Below are 15,467 nucleotides of genomic sequence, written 5' to 3'. Positions count from 1 at the left end.
CTCAATTGAAACAAATGAAGCGCGAAAGTTCTCCAGGGAGCGAATCAGAATCAGAAACAGGAAAGAGCAGTTTCAACTTGTCGCCGCCTCATCAGCGATCTGTTATAACGACATTAGCCGTCTCTTTCTTTCCATGTGACGTCTGTTGGAAAATGTAGTGTGGAAAATCAGTTGAATTTCGGCAGTCGCCTCGTTAAAAGCTAAAAATAACTTCGAATATCGGTATGATGTGTGATGGTTGAAGACAAAAATTATCAGGATCTGAATTCCTTATCACAAGGGTCATAAAACAATACATTTAATGATCATAAATTTAAGGGAAATGACGTCAGGAGTACAAAAATCAAATAAAAACACCTCTTAACGAGGTAAAAAACTAGTGACGACCGCACCTTCAACATACAAAAGTTCTGATATCAACATTTGTGACGAAAAATTATTACACTCGTCATTAAATAGACTTTCTAATCTTTTCTCATTCAGCCCGCCCTAGCAAAATATTCCAGCCTTTTCCCCTTTACAGGCATTTTCTATTGCAGCGTGACGAATGAGAAAAGATTAGAAAGTCTATTTAATGACGAGTGTAATAATTTTTCGTCACAAATGTTGATATCAGAACTTTTGTATGTTGAAGGTGCGGTCGTCACTAGTTTTTTACCTCGTTAAGAGGTGTTTTTATTTGATATCAGAAGTTTTTGTTTGTTTACATTTGCTCTCATAGGAGCTAATATATACATTTAAATTTAAATTGGTCAATCATAATTTTTAAACTATTGTATTTTAACAAATTAAGTTAAAAAGGCGTTGAACTATTTCAAAATACCTTTTAAACGAGGTATAGCACATGTCTGTACCTTTAGTAGTGTAGAACTTACAAACTAACGAAATTTAGCTATTTTTAGCTTTTTTCCCGCTAAAGTAGCGGCTTTTTCCAAAAGTCGTAGAACAAAAGATTCCTATATGGAACTCTTAAGTGCAAATTTACTGATTCCATGACCCTAAAATACAGTTCGTATACCTTCACACAAAATTCAATACTCAGGGAGCGTTAATTGTTCGAGCTGGCAAAAGTGGCTATTTTCGTATGAAAATAACTTTGAAACGTGACTTTTTACAGTAATGTGTTATATACCAAAATTTAAGTAATCTCAAGGGCTATACAGTTTAAAGTTTTAAAGAAAATCGTTAGAGCCGTTTTTGAGAAAAATAAAAAAAAGCTAAAAAAAAAGTTTTAAAAAATTGTCTTTTGTTCATATTTTTTTAACTATTACTTTTACACAAATTACATAAAAGAGGCGTTTATAGCATTTAAAAATACCTTTCAAACGAGATGCAGCACAAGTCTGTAGCTTTAGTAGTATAGAAGTTACGGCTTTCCGAATTTTAGCTATTTATAGCTGTTTTCCCGCTAAACTAGCTAGTTTTTCCAAAAGTGGTAGAACAAAAGTTTTTTATATCGATGTGATGAACGTCATATCAAATTTTCAGAACTTAAAAAACATATTTTGGACAAGTGGACAAGTGGACAAACTGACAAACAGAATTAAATTTTCATTTTGGGAAGAAGAAGAAAATCTTATTTTGGCTATAACTTTTGAACGGAGAGTCGGATTTTGACAAATGACCCCTCATTCGACGGGTATTTTCAAAAGGAATACAACTAAAACATTGACAGGGGGCATTTATCCCCACCGGCCCCAACAGCTCCAAATTTCGAAATTTTCACTTTTTCACTTTCACCGCTCTCTCTCCCAAGCCAATTAATTTTCTTAAAGTCTTGGTATGCAATCCTGTTAGTTTTCGCAATACCTTTCGATAGGTGTATTATTCATTATGATCGGACCATCACAGTAGATTTTCATTTCTTCGTGTATATATAGTAGTCGCCTTCGCACACTCTCCTGGTGCGCTTCGTCACTACATGGACTGCCGTCCATAGTGATCATTTATAGCCATGAAGAAGTATTATAAATCAGTGTATTTGAGATCTTTTATTTGATATAATTTTTTTTTTTTATTTTAAAACTAAAACTAATTATAAATTATTTTATTTACTTCCAGTTAGACCACGCCGTTTGCCGAGCGTTGACGATTTGACGCTGAGCTGCGACTCGCTTTTCCGGCTCTCGAGGCGCCTCCACGCGCAGTGAGGTGCGACCGCAGAGAAGGTCAGCCAGCAAAGACCCCGAGTGGTTCCAAGTCACACAATCGAACTAAGCTAAGACGCACAAGATGAGACACAATCGACTGAAGGTCCTGATCCTGGGACTCGTCCTGCTCTCCGCATCCTGCCGAGCGGACGGACCGCAGCACAGTGCGGACCACGGCATGGGCATGGGAATGGGAGGACACGGCCTGGACGCGAGTCCTGCGCCCGGCTACGGAGTGCCGGCCATTCCCAAGGACCCCAATCTGAGGTGCGAGGAGATCACCATACCCATGTGCCGGGGCATCGGCTACAACATGACCTCCTTCCCCAACGAAATGAACCACGAGACGCAGGACGAGGCGGGCCTGGAGGTGCACCAGTTCTGGCCCCTGGTGGAGATCAAGTGCTCGCCGGACCTGAAGTTCTTCCTGTGCAGCATGTACACGCCCATCTGCCTGGAGGACTACCACAAGCCGCTGCCCGTTTGTCGCAGTGTATGCGAGCGAGCCCGCTCGGGCTGTGCGCCCATCATGCAGCAGTACAGCTTCGAGTGGCCGGAGAGGATGGCCTGCGAGCACCTGCCCGTCCACGGCGATCCCGACAACCTGTGCATGGAGCAACCATCCTACACGGAGGCCGGTGGCGGCAGCTCGGGAGGATCAGGAGGTGGTGGCTCCGGTGGCTCCAGTTCCGGCGGCGGCGGCGGCAAGCGGAAGCAGGGAGGCAGTGGCTCCGGCGGCAGCTCAGCCGGCGGTGGCTCGACCTCAACGAAGCCTTGCCGCGGACGCAATTCAAAAAACTGCCAAAATCCCCAAGGAGAAAAGGCAAGCGGAAAAGAGTGCAGCTGCTCGTGCCGCTCCCCACTCATCTTCCTGGGGAAGGAGCAGCTGCTGCAGCAGCAGCAGCAGTCGCAGATGCCCATGATGCACCATCCGCACCACTGGTACATGAACCTCACTGTCCAAAGGATCGCCGGCGTGCCAAACTGCGGCATTCCCTGCAAGGGTCCCTTCTTCAGCAACGACGAAAAGGACTTCGCCGGCCTCTGGATCGCTCTGTGGTCGGGTCTGTGCTTCTGCAGCACGCTCATGACCCTAACGACATTCATCATCGACACCGAAAGGTTTAAGTACCCCGAGCGGCCCATTGTCTTTCTCTCGGCCTGCTACTTCATGGTGGCCGTGGGCTATTTGTCCCGCAACTTCCTCCAGAACGAGGAGATCGCCTGCGATGGCCTGCTGCTCCGCGAGAGCTCCACGGGCCCCCATTCCTGCACCCTGGTCTTCCTGCTCACCTACTTCTTCGGCATGGCCTCGTCCATCTGGTGGGTGATCCTCAGCTTCACCTGGTTCCTGGCCGCCGGCCTGAAGTGGGGCAACGAGGCGATCACCAAGCACTCGCAGTACTTCCACCTGGCCGCCTGGCTCATACCCACCGTCCAGTCGGTGGCCGTGCTCCTGCTCTCGGCGGTGGATGGGGATCCCATTCTGGGCATCTGCTACGTGGGCAACCTCAACCCCGATCACCTCAAGACCTTCGTGCTGGCCCCGCTCTTCGTCTACCTGGTTATTGGAACCACCTTCCTGATGGCCGGCTTCGTGTCCCTCTTCCGCATCCGTTCGGTGATCAAGCAGCAGGGCGGCGTGGGTGCCGGGGTCAAGGCGGACAAGCTGGAGAAGCTGATGATCCGCATCGGCATCTTCTCGGTGCTCTACACGGTGCCGGCCACCATCGTGATTGGCTGCTATCTGTACGAGGCGGCCTACTTCGAGGACTGGATCAAGGCTCTGGCCTGTCCGTGTGCCCAGGTGAAGGGTCCCGGCAAGAAGCCGCTCTACTCGGTGCTCATGCTCAAGTACTTCATGGCCCTGGCCGTGGGCATCACCTCGGGCGTTTGGATTTGGTCCGGCAAGACGCTGGAGAGCTGGCGACGCTTCTGGCGGCGACTCTTTGGAGCGCCCGATCGCACAGGCGCCAACCAGGCGCTGATCAAGCAGCGACCTCCGATCCCACATCCTTATGCCGGTTCCGGGATGGGCATGCCCGTGGGCTCGGCGGCGGGCTCCCTGCTGGCCACGCCCTACACGCAGGCGGGCGGAGCCTCGGTGGCCTCCACCAGCCACCACCACCTGCACCACCACGTTCTCAAGCAGCCGGCGGCCAGCCACGTATGACATGGAGAGTCGGGGGGAGCATCGACCATGGGCGGCGGCGGCGGTGGCGGCGGCGGGGGTGGCGGTAGCACCTTGGGCGGCGGCACCCTGGGCCACGGCACCGCGATGAGCAGCAGCACGGTCGGCATGGGCCCTCTCCCCGGCACCCTGATGCACGGCGCCTCCGGCGGAGGAGGTGGAAATCCTGGCAATGTCTACGGCAACGGCAACAACGGAACGATGGGCGGCCAGAACACCGCTCCGGGCTCCGTGATCGACTCGCGGGCCGTGTCCGTGGTGGTCACCCTGCCCGGCGGCCCGGGTGCCCAGCATCCGGGCCAGGCGCTCAGCGACTACGGTCCCATATAGTTAATGGTACGCCCGGACACCGCGCACTGGGTCTCGACCAGCAGTTTTAGCCAGCTGTAGCTGCTCACCTTGGTCGACTCGCACGCCCGGCCTCTGTCTCACTCGCACTCTTAGGCTCTCGCTCGCACCCGCCATCCTGCTCGCTCTCCCTGCCTGGCCCCCTTAGCAAAGGTTTTAAAGAAATGCCATATAAATTCGAGTAGCCGTAGTTTGTTTGTTGAGTGGAAAGCGCAAAAAGAGGCCCTGTTTCTGTTTTCAATTCCATTGGATTTTGCGGAATCGAAATTCATGAAATTTCCAAATAATTGTTTTGAAACCTCTTTGATTACCGATTGTTTTTTCAGAAATATTTTTTATCGAATTTCGACTGAGAAAAGAATCTGTATTAAATCCAAAGTAAAATTTCTATATTGTTAGTTCCGCCAAATTGTTTACGAGTTGGAAATCGAAACAAGGCCGTAATTAACCAATCTGCGCACAAGATTCTAGTCCAAAAGAAACCTTTGTCTTCAAAAGCAGATGAGCAAAGAGCTAAGGCGTAGCGAAAACAAAAAACGATCGAATCCAGTTGAAGCGCGTTTGTTCCACCTGCCATTAACTACTTTCCTAACTATATATTCATAATACCACCTTTTCTGTTGTTACTCCCTTTCACAAACACTTTCCTCAACGAAATAGACTGAGAAACGCAAAACCAATTAAGTAACCGCCACGTAGAGCACTCGGGGGTAAAGTAGCGAGCGGAATCTGCCCACACTGCCAAGTCAGAGCCACGAGCCATATTTCGAAATTACAACTAACTTTTAATCAAACTAACTACACTATTAACCTTAACCTAACCGTAAACATTAAACATAACGAACGCATAAAAAATAAATTAAAAAAACACTTCGTAGAAAGTTAGTTGCGATTTTAGGGTTGTCGCATTATCAAAGAACAGGCAGTCAGTGCTGCCAGATACCATTTGTAAATTATTTAACATAACCTAAGGCATTATCCAACACTAAGTTTTGTACATATTTTCAAATCGCGCCTAGTTTGTAAAGGTCTTTTTTGTTCAGATATAAGAGATTCCCTGAAACTAAAATATAAATATAGTAACTTGCATTTCAGCATCAAAAGCAACTCTGCATTTAAGCTCAAAAATTGAATTTAATTTTTACACACAAAACCCAAAAAGAAAAGTACTACCAAAACCCTTCTGCCCCCATCACCATACAAATAAATGAGTAAATGGAAATTGCCAACTTTTGCAGCCGATGCAGGGCATTTTTTTGCATTTATAAAAGAAGCAAAAATAAAAATTGTATAAAGCTAAAACTTTTATATAAGAGTATTAAATTAAATGTAACCTTATTTGTAAGAAAAAAACAAAAGAAACGGCAAACAAAAGCAAAACGAAATATCTATCAACCATTAAAAACTATTGTATTTAAATTTAATATTTATATTACATGGTAAAAGCAACAATTTAACTGTTAGCATTTCAAACCATTTCACATACGAAACAAAACAAGAAAGAAGGGATTAACTTTATATTATAAATTATATGATATAGCAACAACTATGTGTGTAATGTTTTTTAGCAACTATAACTATTTCTATAAACGAACCGAAAAAATGCAAAAGCTGTAATAAAAACAATATACAAAATATTTTATTTTTGAGTTACTTCTTTTATCGTTTAAACATGATTTCCTTATGCATGACAAGTAAGTATTTATCCTTTACGTTGCTTTGTTTATTCTTTTTCTTAATTATTTTTTATTGTTTTTTCGTACTTACTGAAGAATCCCTCGAACACTTATACGTATCATTAAAACGAAGCTCTCCAAGTTAAGCAAACAGAAGCAGAAAACAAAACCAAAAAAGTGTAATCATTAATTAGCAAATTTCTCTACACGACGTACAATGTTTAATAAACATATTATACATATTGAACGCAAGAAAAACAAAATCCAATACATCCATTTACGCGTACTATTTGATGTTGTTAATAAGCTTAAAAAATATTGCTAGCTAGTAGCGTTTAGTTTAGTTCTCTAAGAGAAAGTTGGATCCCCAAAAGGACTTTTGCATTTCTCCAACTTTAGTTCAAGGCGTACATAGCAAACGCTTTTATCTATAAATACAAAATAATAAAGGCTAAAGAGTGTAACGAATATACGTAAATGGGAAATCCAAATGAATTGAAGTGGTAAAATGTAAAAATAAAATGTGCAAATATAATTCTCGACTCGAAACATTTTCCGTTAATTTTTTGTGATTGAAAATTAATTTACTAAATTTATGAACCGAAATTGATTGCAATTTGCGAATGTATACGATTTTTTAATTTTAAAAAGAAAATATTTCATAATGGAGTGGATTATAGATTGATAGGTCCGGACAAAAGAGGATAGAAAGCTGGGCGGTGATTGATGGATTAGTTGAAGATACATGGAAACCAGAAACTTGACGTCAAGGTTAGTTGTGAATTGTATTTTGTGAAATGTAATTTAATAATAAAATAAATTAAAAACCAAAAGCAAATTATATATACACTACATATTTATATAAAGCGAAGCGGCAAGGAAACTGGCAAGAAAATACTTTAACAAAAATTCATGCAGACATTATTTTATTTACAAACAAAATGCATTTTAAAAATATAAATCAAAACAAAAACGAAATAGTGTTGTTGATTGTGAAACGATTTTTATGCACACATAAAGATATACAACAGCAACTCAAGTCAAAAATCAAATGCGTTAACAACAAATATACGAAGAAGCAGCAGCAACAACAATAATATTAAATACATTTGTAATTGAAAGAGAAAACCATTTAAAATAAAATTTAACAACGTAAGATGACTACTTTATTTTTATGGGAATGGGCACAGGATTCAATTGATTGTCCTAATGGTCAATCAAGGACAGGTCAATGGATTCGGCACAGGCCCACCTCTGAGCTGAATTTGATTTTTTTCTTTTTAACGTAGGGCTTTAACCTTTAAAATTTATGGGAACTCTGAGTTTAAATCATTCTGTAAATTTTAAAAGCGGGCGACAAAACGGCACTTATAGTAAAGACATTAAATGTTTTATTCCTACTTAAAATTTAACATGCGGATAAAATGGAGTCCGCCGACCCTTAGGGCCGTTCTTTCGTCCACCAGTTAAATTTAAATGAAGATTTAAATACTACTTTAAATTTAACAAAAGGAAAGCTAAGCTCCCACTAAGAAAGCACTCCCACTAAGAAAGCACACCACAAAATGGTCTGAACCCCTAAGAGTTTAGATGTAGAATGTAGATCTTAATTGAGTTAATATTTTACACAGTTGTTATGCGGATATTTATACTATTAAATAAAAAAACATAGCAATAATTAAAATCAGCGACAATAGATTGTTACTTCTAGTATACGTAAGGGTCATTCCTCGTCAAACGTAACACAATATTTAAATAAAAATTCGAAATCAAGGCTCGAAATAAAGAAAATATATAAATGGGATGCAACTTTTTAACAGTTTAAAAACTTTCAATTTTTTAAATAATTTTTAAATTTTATACTAAATAGTTTTTAAAAATTGAATTTAAAAAAATGTTGTACGCCGAAATAGTTTATGTTGCTTACACTAACTACACTGTGCAGCATCAAAAATTTACCTCGATGGATGCTACATTTACGAATTCCAAAGTTAAACTGCCTCTGAGAGCTCCGGAAAATTGGCCAATTTCTGCATTTTTTGAACTTTGAGGTCCTTTTGCTAAGAATCCTTGCGTCGGGGAACTTTTTGGAAAACGCAGTTTAACTTGGAAATTCGTAACAAATCCAAAAATTTAGCATCCATCGAGGTAAATTTAAAAAGCACTAAAAATGCTGCACGGTGCTATCTACAGAGTGGGTAATGGGGTTTCAGTGGAAACTAGATATAACTTACCGTGATGAATTGATATAAGGCCACAGAGTGGCGCCCCTCTGTGGCGAAACTATAAACTATAATTTCGTCGTCAACGTGTATTTTACATGTATAGTAAAAATGTAAAATGAGGACAAAGTGAATTCTCTTATACATTAATATGTTAAAAACTGTTATGTTTTTTGACCAATGCATTGGTCATTGGTCATAACATTGCAATGTTGAGTAAGAAGTTTAAATATTTAAATATCAGTTACTTAACCGCGCTTCACGGCCTAATACAAGTAGGGTTTGTAGTAGGGTTTCTCCCGAAAGGATCTGTGAGCATGAACTGCACTTTAAAGTATCTACAAACAAGATATGGAAATCATAGTTGCATCTGAGGTATGAGGTATGTCGCTCCAGATGCTACCCATCTATGAATTTCCTGGTTAAATTAGGTCGGAGGCTCTACAAGAAATTAGTTGTCATCTACATTAAAAAAATATTCCTGGGGCTCTTTTTATGGGTCCCCGGATAGCTTTAGGACACACACATGTTAAAATAAATTAATAAAATTAGTGTTTCACTACGTTATGTAAATTATAGCAAGAGCGCGTTTAAATGAAATGGATCCTCATTCGCAATATGGCAGCTACTGACTTGCAATTTATTCCAACTGTCTTCGTTCGCCATTTTTCGATTCGGGACCCAATGCAGTTGAGGCAATTCAATTCCTTAATTTTTTATATTTTATATTTATATTATAATTTTTATATTGAGTTTATTGAGTTTACACTCATAGAATTTTTTACCCTAAATCGCCCTAAAAAACTGACTTTTCGCCCGTGGATTTAGAAAATCGCCCATAAATCGTATCCGCTGGCGATTCGCCCGTGTATTTAGAAAATTTTTCTAAAAAATCCCGATGGAAATTTGGTTTAATTTAGGGTGATTTTTCTTAAAATAAGAAATATTTTCCTGTTTTTAGGGTGATTTGCCCTAATTTTAAGGTGTATTTTTCTAAAATTAAGGGCGAATTTTCTGTTTTTATAGGCAAATGCCCTAAAAAATTATAAAAATTAAAAAAAATCGTGTTTGAGCATGCTTAACTGAATTTGGGAAGCATGTTTTTTTTTTAATCGTCTATATTCTGGGACTGCTGCTTTAATTAAACAACACCGGCGGAGGACACCGTTTCATATTATTGTATTGGTGTGTAGCTTATATGGGAGCTGCGTTAAGAGGGGGGCCCGATCTTTACAACACAGCCGTTAGAACTGAAAAATCATGTTTGTAAACGAATTAGGGAAATAAATATGAGGAGAAAAAACAACTTACTTTTTTTGGTCGTTGCGAGAATCGAACCCACGACCTCTCGGTTTAGAGTCTAACGTCCTACCGCTGCACCACAGACCCATCGCGCAAGACAACGAACAAACTCTGCAGACATCTTATTTTCTTGAGGTCTACGTTATATTTTGACTAAAGGCAACTAAACCGTATATTTTTTTCCTGACGACTGTGACAATTAGTCCCGTTTTCTTGCCAGCAAACACAAAGATGCTTTTAACTCAGAACTCCCATACGTTTTTAAGGTTTAAAGACTACTTTAATTTAAAATTCGGACGAAAAAATGTCCTTAGTATTATAACGTTTACAAAAAAAAAAAAAATAAATAAAAATCAAGTTGAATCACACAGGGTTCGAACCCACAACCCCACGACCTTAGTCCTCATATAGCAAAGTTGAAAGCGCAAGTGATTAGACCGCTGGGCTACCGAATTTCACACTTTTGGAGTGATTTTTAAGGCGAATCGCCCTTGTATTTAGACAAATTCTAGAAAAAAAATTAGGGCAATTCGCCGTTGGATTTAGAAAAGGTCAAATCGAAGCAAATCGAAAAAATCGCCCTAATTATTAAAAAAATAGAAAAATTAACCCTAAAAATATTTTTTTATGGTCACCTGCCTTGAATTTATGGCAAAATTGTCGTGAAAATAGAAAATTTTTCTCAGTTCAAGGGCGAAAATTTTTTTAGGGCAATTTTCTAAAATGTAGAAAATTATTTTTATGAGTGTATTCTTTGGCTTCCTAGGCAGCGCAAGTTTGTTTCATCTGAGCGCCACGGCCAGGTGTCAGGCTATTGTGGGTGTTAGAGGGTGTGTGGCGCGCGGCTGAAATAAACTTGCGCTGCTTAGGAAGTCCAAGAATATGTGTGGGAAATATCAACCTTCTAGCTTTTGTAGATTCCGAGATCTCAGCGTTCATACAGACGGACAGACATACGGACAGACAGACAGACGGACAGACAGACAGACATGGCTATATCGACTCGGTTAGTGACCCTGATCAAGAATATATATACTTTATAGGGTCGGAAACACTTCCTTATCCCTGTTGCATACTTTTACTCGAATACAATACACCCTTTTACTCTACGAGTAACGGGTATAAAAATCGGTTTTATAGTGTTTATCAATAGCTATCAAAATGGAAAAGAAATTTTTCAATTCGGACTATTCTTTAAAAAGTTATGCTCGGTCAAAGATATATATCTCCATCGCCCTCGCACTCCGTTTAGCTAAGTAACAGGTATCTGATAGTTAACTTGAAAAGTAGAGTAAAGTAAAATAAAAAGTGGACGAAAACAATCTACATTTACTATACATCGTAAAGGTATGCTTTTTACAAGCTTTATGTAGAATCTAATGACATGTGTTTTACCACAGTCTACTTACATATATTTTATGTATAAACCTCCCTTTTAAAAATACCCTATTTTCGATCAAATTCAAAAGCTACTGAGAGCATTAACTTTTTGAACAGCGAGTTTTAGCAATCTAGTTCTCCGTTTTAATTTAAAGTTAATGAAAGTAATGTAATTTAAAGAATGTAACAAGTCCTCTAAAAGTGTAAACAAATTTTGTTTCGTTATTTTTGAATTTTTGACCGAATTGTTTTCATAGTTATCCTTTAAGAGTTGTAAAGGCTGCCGAGTATTTTATTAAAAAAAAACATATGCATAAAAAGGACCACGCTTGCTTCCTATCTCAATATATGGTGGGTAGAGTTCTTCCATAAGAAGCCATTCATCATCACTTTTACCGTGAAAAACTGACAAAATACGACCACAATGCAATTATTACAATTATTTTTCAATTATAGACTTTTCATTGTTGTCGGACACTCCACAAAGGCCTTAGCGCCGTGTCCTTGCCAAAGTATTAGGGCACGAATTTCAAAATTTCGCCTGCCTTGCCAGACGAAAACTGGCGAAATATGTGCGAGCGAGAGAGTGCTTACACGAATTATACTTATATCTACTTACCGACTTATTTTTAGTGCCAGCTGAGCGGAGTGCAGCCGAATAGCTGTGATGACCTTACGTGCATAAATATTTCAGCCGACTCCTGCTTGCTGGCTGCCGTTTTCAAGAGCAAGGCAAGGTCCCTGCAGCTGGGCAAAATGCTGGGTAAGGACGAAAGTTGTGCCACCCACTCGGAAGGCGGAAGGAGGAATGCCATCCGTAAGCTGGTCAACAGGTTGAAAGTGAGCGCAGTTGAAACTTTTCGAAAGTCGCCAAAAAAGGGAAATTAGTGCCAGTCGGCTGTCGTGGCCATGAAAATTCAATTAGTAGACGGGCGCTAATTAATAGCAAATTGAAAGCTTTCCACTTGTTGAGAAAGGTTTTTCGAAAATGCCACACAGCCATTGTCCAAGCGTAAAACACACACGGCTCACGTGCTAAAAAGCTCCGCACGTGTCCTGCCGCACATGGAAAGTGGTGGAAAAGTGCGAGGGGGTGGGAGGGCGGTGGGAGGACCCACTGAAAGCTTTCACTGCCAATAGCAACAGCGTGCCCCAAACACGAGCTCCCCGAGCTTTGGCCGACTCCAAAAACCAAAAAATCCTTTTGGCCAACAGTTTGTTGCTCAAGCTGTTCCTGAACGGACGTCTCCCCCAGAATTGTTCGCTCCCGACAGTTGTGACTTCGATTTAGTTTCGGAATTCGATTCGGTTTTCCTTTAACCAAAAAGCAAAAAAAAAACAGAAACTGGTTTGACGGGGAGTTGGTCCCCAAATTCGAGGAGTGGAAATTTCTTTGCCTTTCAGTTCTCGTGTGTGTGTGAGTGTCTACATATTTGAATAACACAACGATCAAAATTAAACAAAACCCACAAAAGAGTGCTGTTAAACGGGCGAAAAGGGAGTGAACTTCTTTTCGGGGAAGCAGGCTAACTCAGGAGGCTAAGTTGGCTGCCAGCGAGACTTGTTACCACCAGCAAGTTGGCTGGGGAACATGCAAAGCCAACATTAGATTGTGTCAGCCAACTGACTTTAAATGGCAGGCCAAGACGGCTACATGACCAGCAGAATATAAAGTGTTTAAGGTCTTAGGTCAGTGAATAGCTCCAGCAGTATGCACTTCCCAGAGGAGCGAATGTGGCATTTAATTAGCACAGGACATTAACTCATCAGCCATGCGGAGTCAGCCATTTGCTGGGGTCAGAACTTAGCCACTTCTGGCCAAGAAGGACGCTAGGGTAGTAAAATGGTTAAATTAAAGGGAATGCTGAAGCAGATTCTTTGGCAGCGTTTTATTACGGTCAAAACTAGGAGAAAATTAAACAGAGAGCTCAAGAATCTTATGATTCGAAAGCATTATTCACTGAACTTCTTGCCGCAACATAATTGAGCTGGAAATGCAGTGAAAAAAATTTATTCCTGAAATTGTACATTGCATTCTTAATTTGAAGAGGATATAAAGTATTTAATTTGATTTAAGACTTAAAATATATATGTATTGCCGCAAGCATAACTGAGCTGGAAATGTAGTCAAAAATAATTATTCATGAAATTGTTGTTATAATGCATTCTTAATTCGATAAGAATATCAAATATTAAATTTGATTTAAGATTTAAATATATATGTCTTGAAAGACCTCCGGCCAACATTTTATTTTCGTTAATTGTTAAATTGTTAAACTAAAAAAATATCAGGCATGCGGAACGAAGAATTTAATCCATATATTTTAGGGCCCAAAACAAAGGGCGACCCAAAAAAGTTTGGATTTTAAGTAAACGTTTAACTGGAATAGTGAAAATAGGGAAGCCAATATTTAATATTATATTTTCACTTAACTATACTCGTGCACCTAAAGACTTCCGCCTCCCATTGTTTTATTAACATGCGAGCAAGGAAGAAAACTGCCAAATCAGCATTGATTCGAGGTCATAATCCAAAAAGTTAAAAAGCAACCATGAAGACCGTTTGACTCTGTGCTCTGTGCTCCTTTGACTAGGAAATTCTATGGCAAAGTTAGTGAGATTTCCCCCAAGGCTGTGCTGCCATTCACACAACTATTCGCAGTTTTGTTAAGAGTTTAGCGAGACTATTTTGGGCGGAGCGGAGCATTCAAAGTGGAGCCAGGGGCTAAGCCGTCCAAGGCCATCTGCATTTCAAATGACCAACGCAACAATGAAGGCTGAAAATCAACAAAAGAGGAGTGCCCCTAAAACAAAAAAAAAGCACGGCAAAAAGCAGCAACATCGGCAGTGACAATAACAGAGAAGAGGCAACTGAGAATTGTCGCATGCAGGGTGGGGCCAACACACACATTCGAAAAGGGGGAGGCTACTTAAAAACAGCGCACACATGACGTCATTAGGCATATTAAATGAGTTTACAGCGCGTTTGTTGCTGCACACGGAAAAAAATAGATTTCAAATCAAAAAAGTTAACTTTTTTTTTTGATTTTTTCTTAAATTTATCGTAGATAACCCAAAAATAATAAATTTATTTGAAGCTGAAAAATTTCGGTATTTTTGTTTATGTTTTGTGGGTATCATGTAAGATAAACTGAATAAACAACTAAACAACTTTTTTAATTATAAATATACAATTTTTTTGAGTTTTTAGAAGAAAAAGTTCTATATATTTCGGAAGAAAATTCTTCTTATTTGGCTTAGATACAGTGGAAATTGGGTATATTTTTTTTAGGAAAAAACTAGATTTATGTAAGTAATCCCCATTTTCTGAGTGTCTTGTTGCATGGCGCTTAGAGATGAGCGGCAAAACGGTAAAAGGCCATTAACAAACGCCTAATGGCGCACTTGAGACACTTTGCAGCCAAGGGGCGTGGTCGGAGGGGCGTTATAGGGTTAGGCCAAAGCTGATAATGCGAATGGATCTGCGGTGGAAGTCGCCTTAAATGGCCAAGCGGGGAAAACAGTATCCACTCCCTCCCTTTTACTTTCTCCCACTGTCATTTGCTAAGCTCGGAAATTGAAGTATTAAATATTTATCCAGTGCACGGAAGAAATCACATAATTCTCGGCAAAGTGTCGCGGTCATATACAAAATTGGAGCGCCTAATGCATATGTGAAATGATCAACCGAAGGGCCATTTGTCAGCATCCCCGAAGTGTGCTGCAAAAAGTGTAAAAATAAACAAGCAACCGGCAACTAACAAGCAAACAACAGCAATAACAATTTGTCAAGTACACAATCCCACGCCAAAACACAAAGCAGGTGAAAATCCAAAAAACGCAGCGCAGGAGCGGCCAAAAACGCGCTGGTTTTAAAACGTCCCAGAGCAGCGAACAAAGGATTATCGCCATGGCAAGGACCACGGAACTGAAGCTGGCTACGGCGGAGCCTGCGAAATGGTAAGTTGATGACCCACATTAGCCACAGTGACCTGGAACAGACCCAGTGACTCACCATGCGATCCAGAATCCGAGTACTGCACAGCAGAGATGAGAATTTGGTCAGTTTTTGTTAGAATTTGAGTATTCACTAAACTATTAAATTGTATTACTAAAGTTTCAAATTAAATTTAAGAAAACTAATATGTCTAGACAGGAACTGACAAAAAAAATAATTTCCATAGAAGAGCCGCGAGTT

The 15,467-nt window shown here is 40.5% G+C and overlaps 3 protein-coding genes and 1 long non-coding RNA gene across 5 annotated transcripts in view; 3 read left to right on the top strand and 1 right to left on the bottom strand.

The window, feature by feature from the left end:
* LOC108057958 (frizzled-2) overlaps positions 1–4,323 on the top strand; it is a 99,279-nt gene extending 94,956 nt beyond the window's left edge. Inside the window, exon 7 of the mRNA XM_017142429.3 lies at positions 2,062–4,323. Within this exon, the coding sequence (XP_016997918.2) occupies positions 2,233–4,323 (2,091 nt within the window). The 5' untranslated portion in view covers positions 2,062–2,232. The remainder of the gene's footprint in view (positions 1–2,061) is intronic.
* Positions 1–15,467, bottom strand: part of LOC138913206 (uncharacterized) — an 84,358-nt gene that overhangs the window by 62,059 nt on the left and 6,832 nt on the right. The window lies entirely within an intron of this gene.
* Positions 4,351–7,521, top strand: fz2 (frizzled 2). The gene has a single exon (XM_044393948.2). The coding sequence runs from the start codon at positions 4,351–4,353 to the stop codon at positions 4,669–4,671; it is 321 nt and encodes a 106-aa protein (XP_044249883.1). The 3' UTR covers positions 4,672–7,521.
* The window catches only part of LOC108057971 (uncharacterized), a 29,264-nt gene continuing 26,294 nt past the window's right edge, over positions 12,498–15,467 (top strand). Inside the window, exons 1-2 of the mRNA XM_017142450.3 lie at positions 12,498–12,686; positions 14,871–15,229. The gene's annotated coding sequence lies outside the window, so the exon portion shown is untranslated. The remainder of the gene's footprint in view (positions 12,687–14,870; positions 15,230–15,467) is intronic.

The sequence above is a fragment of the Drosophila takahashii genome, chromosome 3L, assembly GCF_030179915.1.
Source record: "Drosophila takahashii strain IR98-3 E-12201 chromosome 3L, DtakHiC1v2, whole genome shotgun sequence".
Taxonomy (NCBI): Eukaryota; Metazoa; Arthropoda; class Insecta; order Diptera; family Drosophilidae; genus Drosophila; species Drosophila takahashii.
This window is presented reverse-complemented; position numbering and strand designations above follow the sequence as displayed.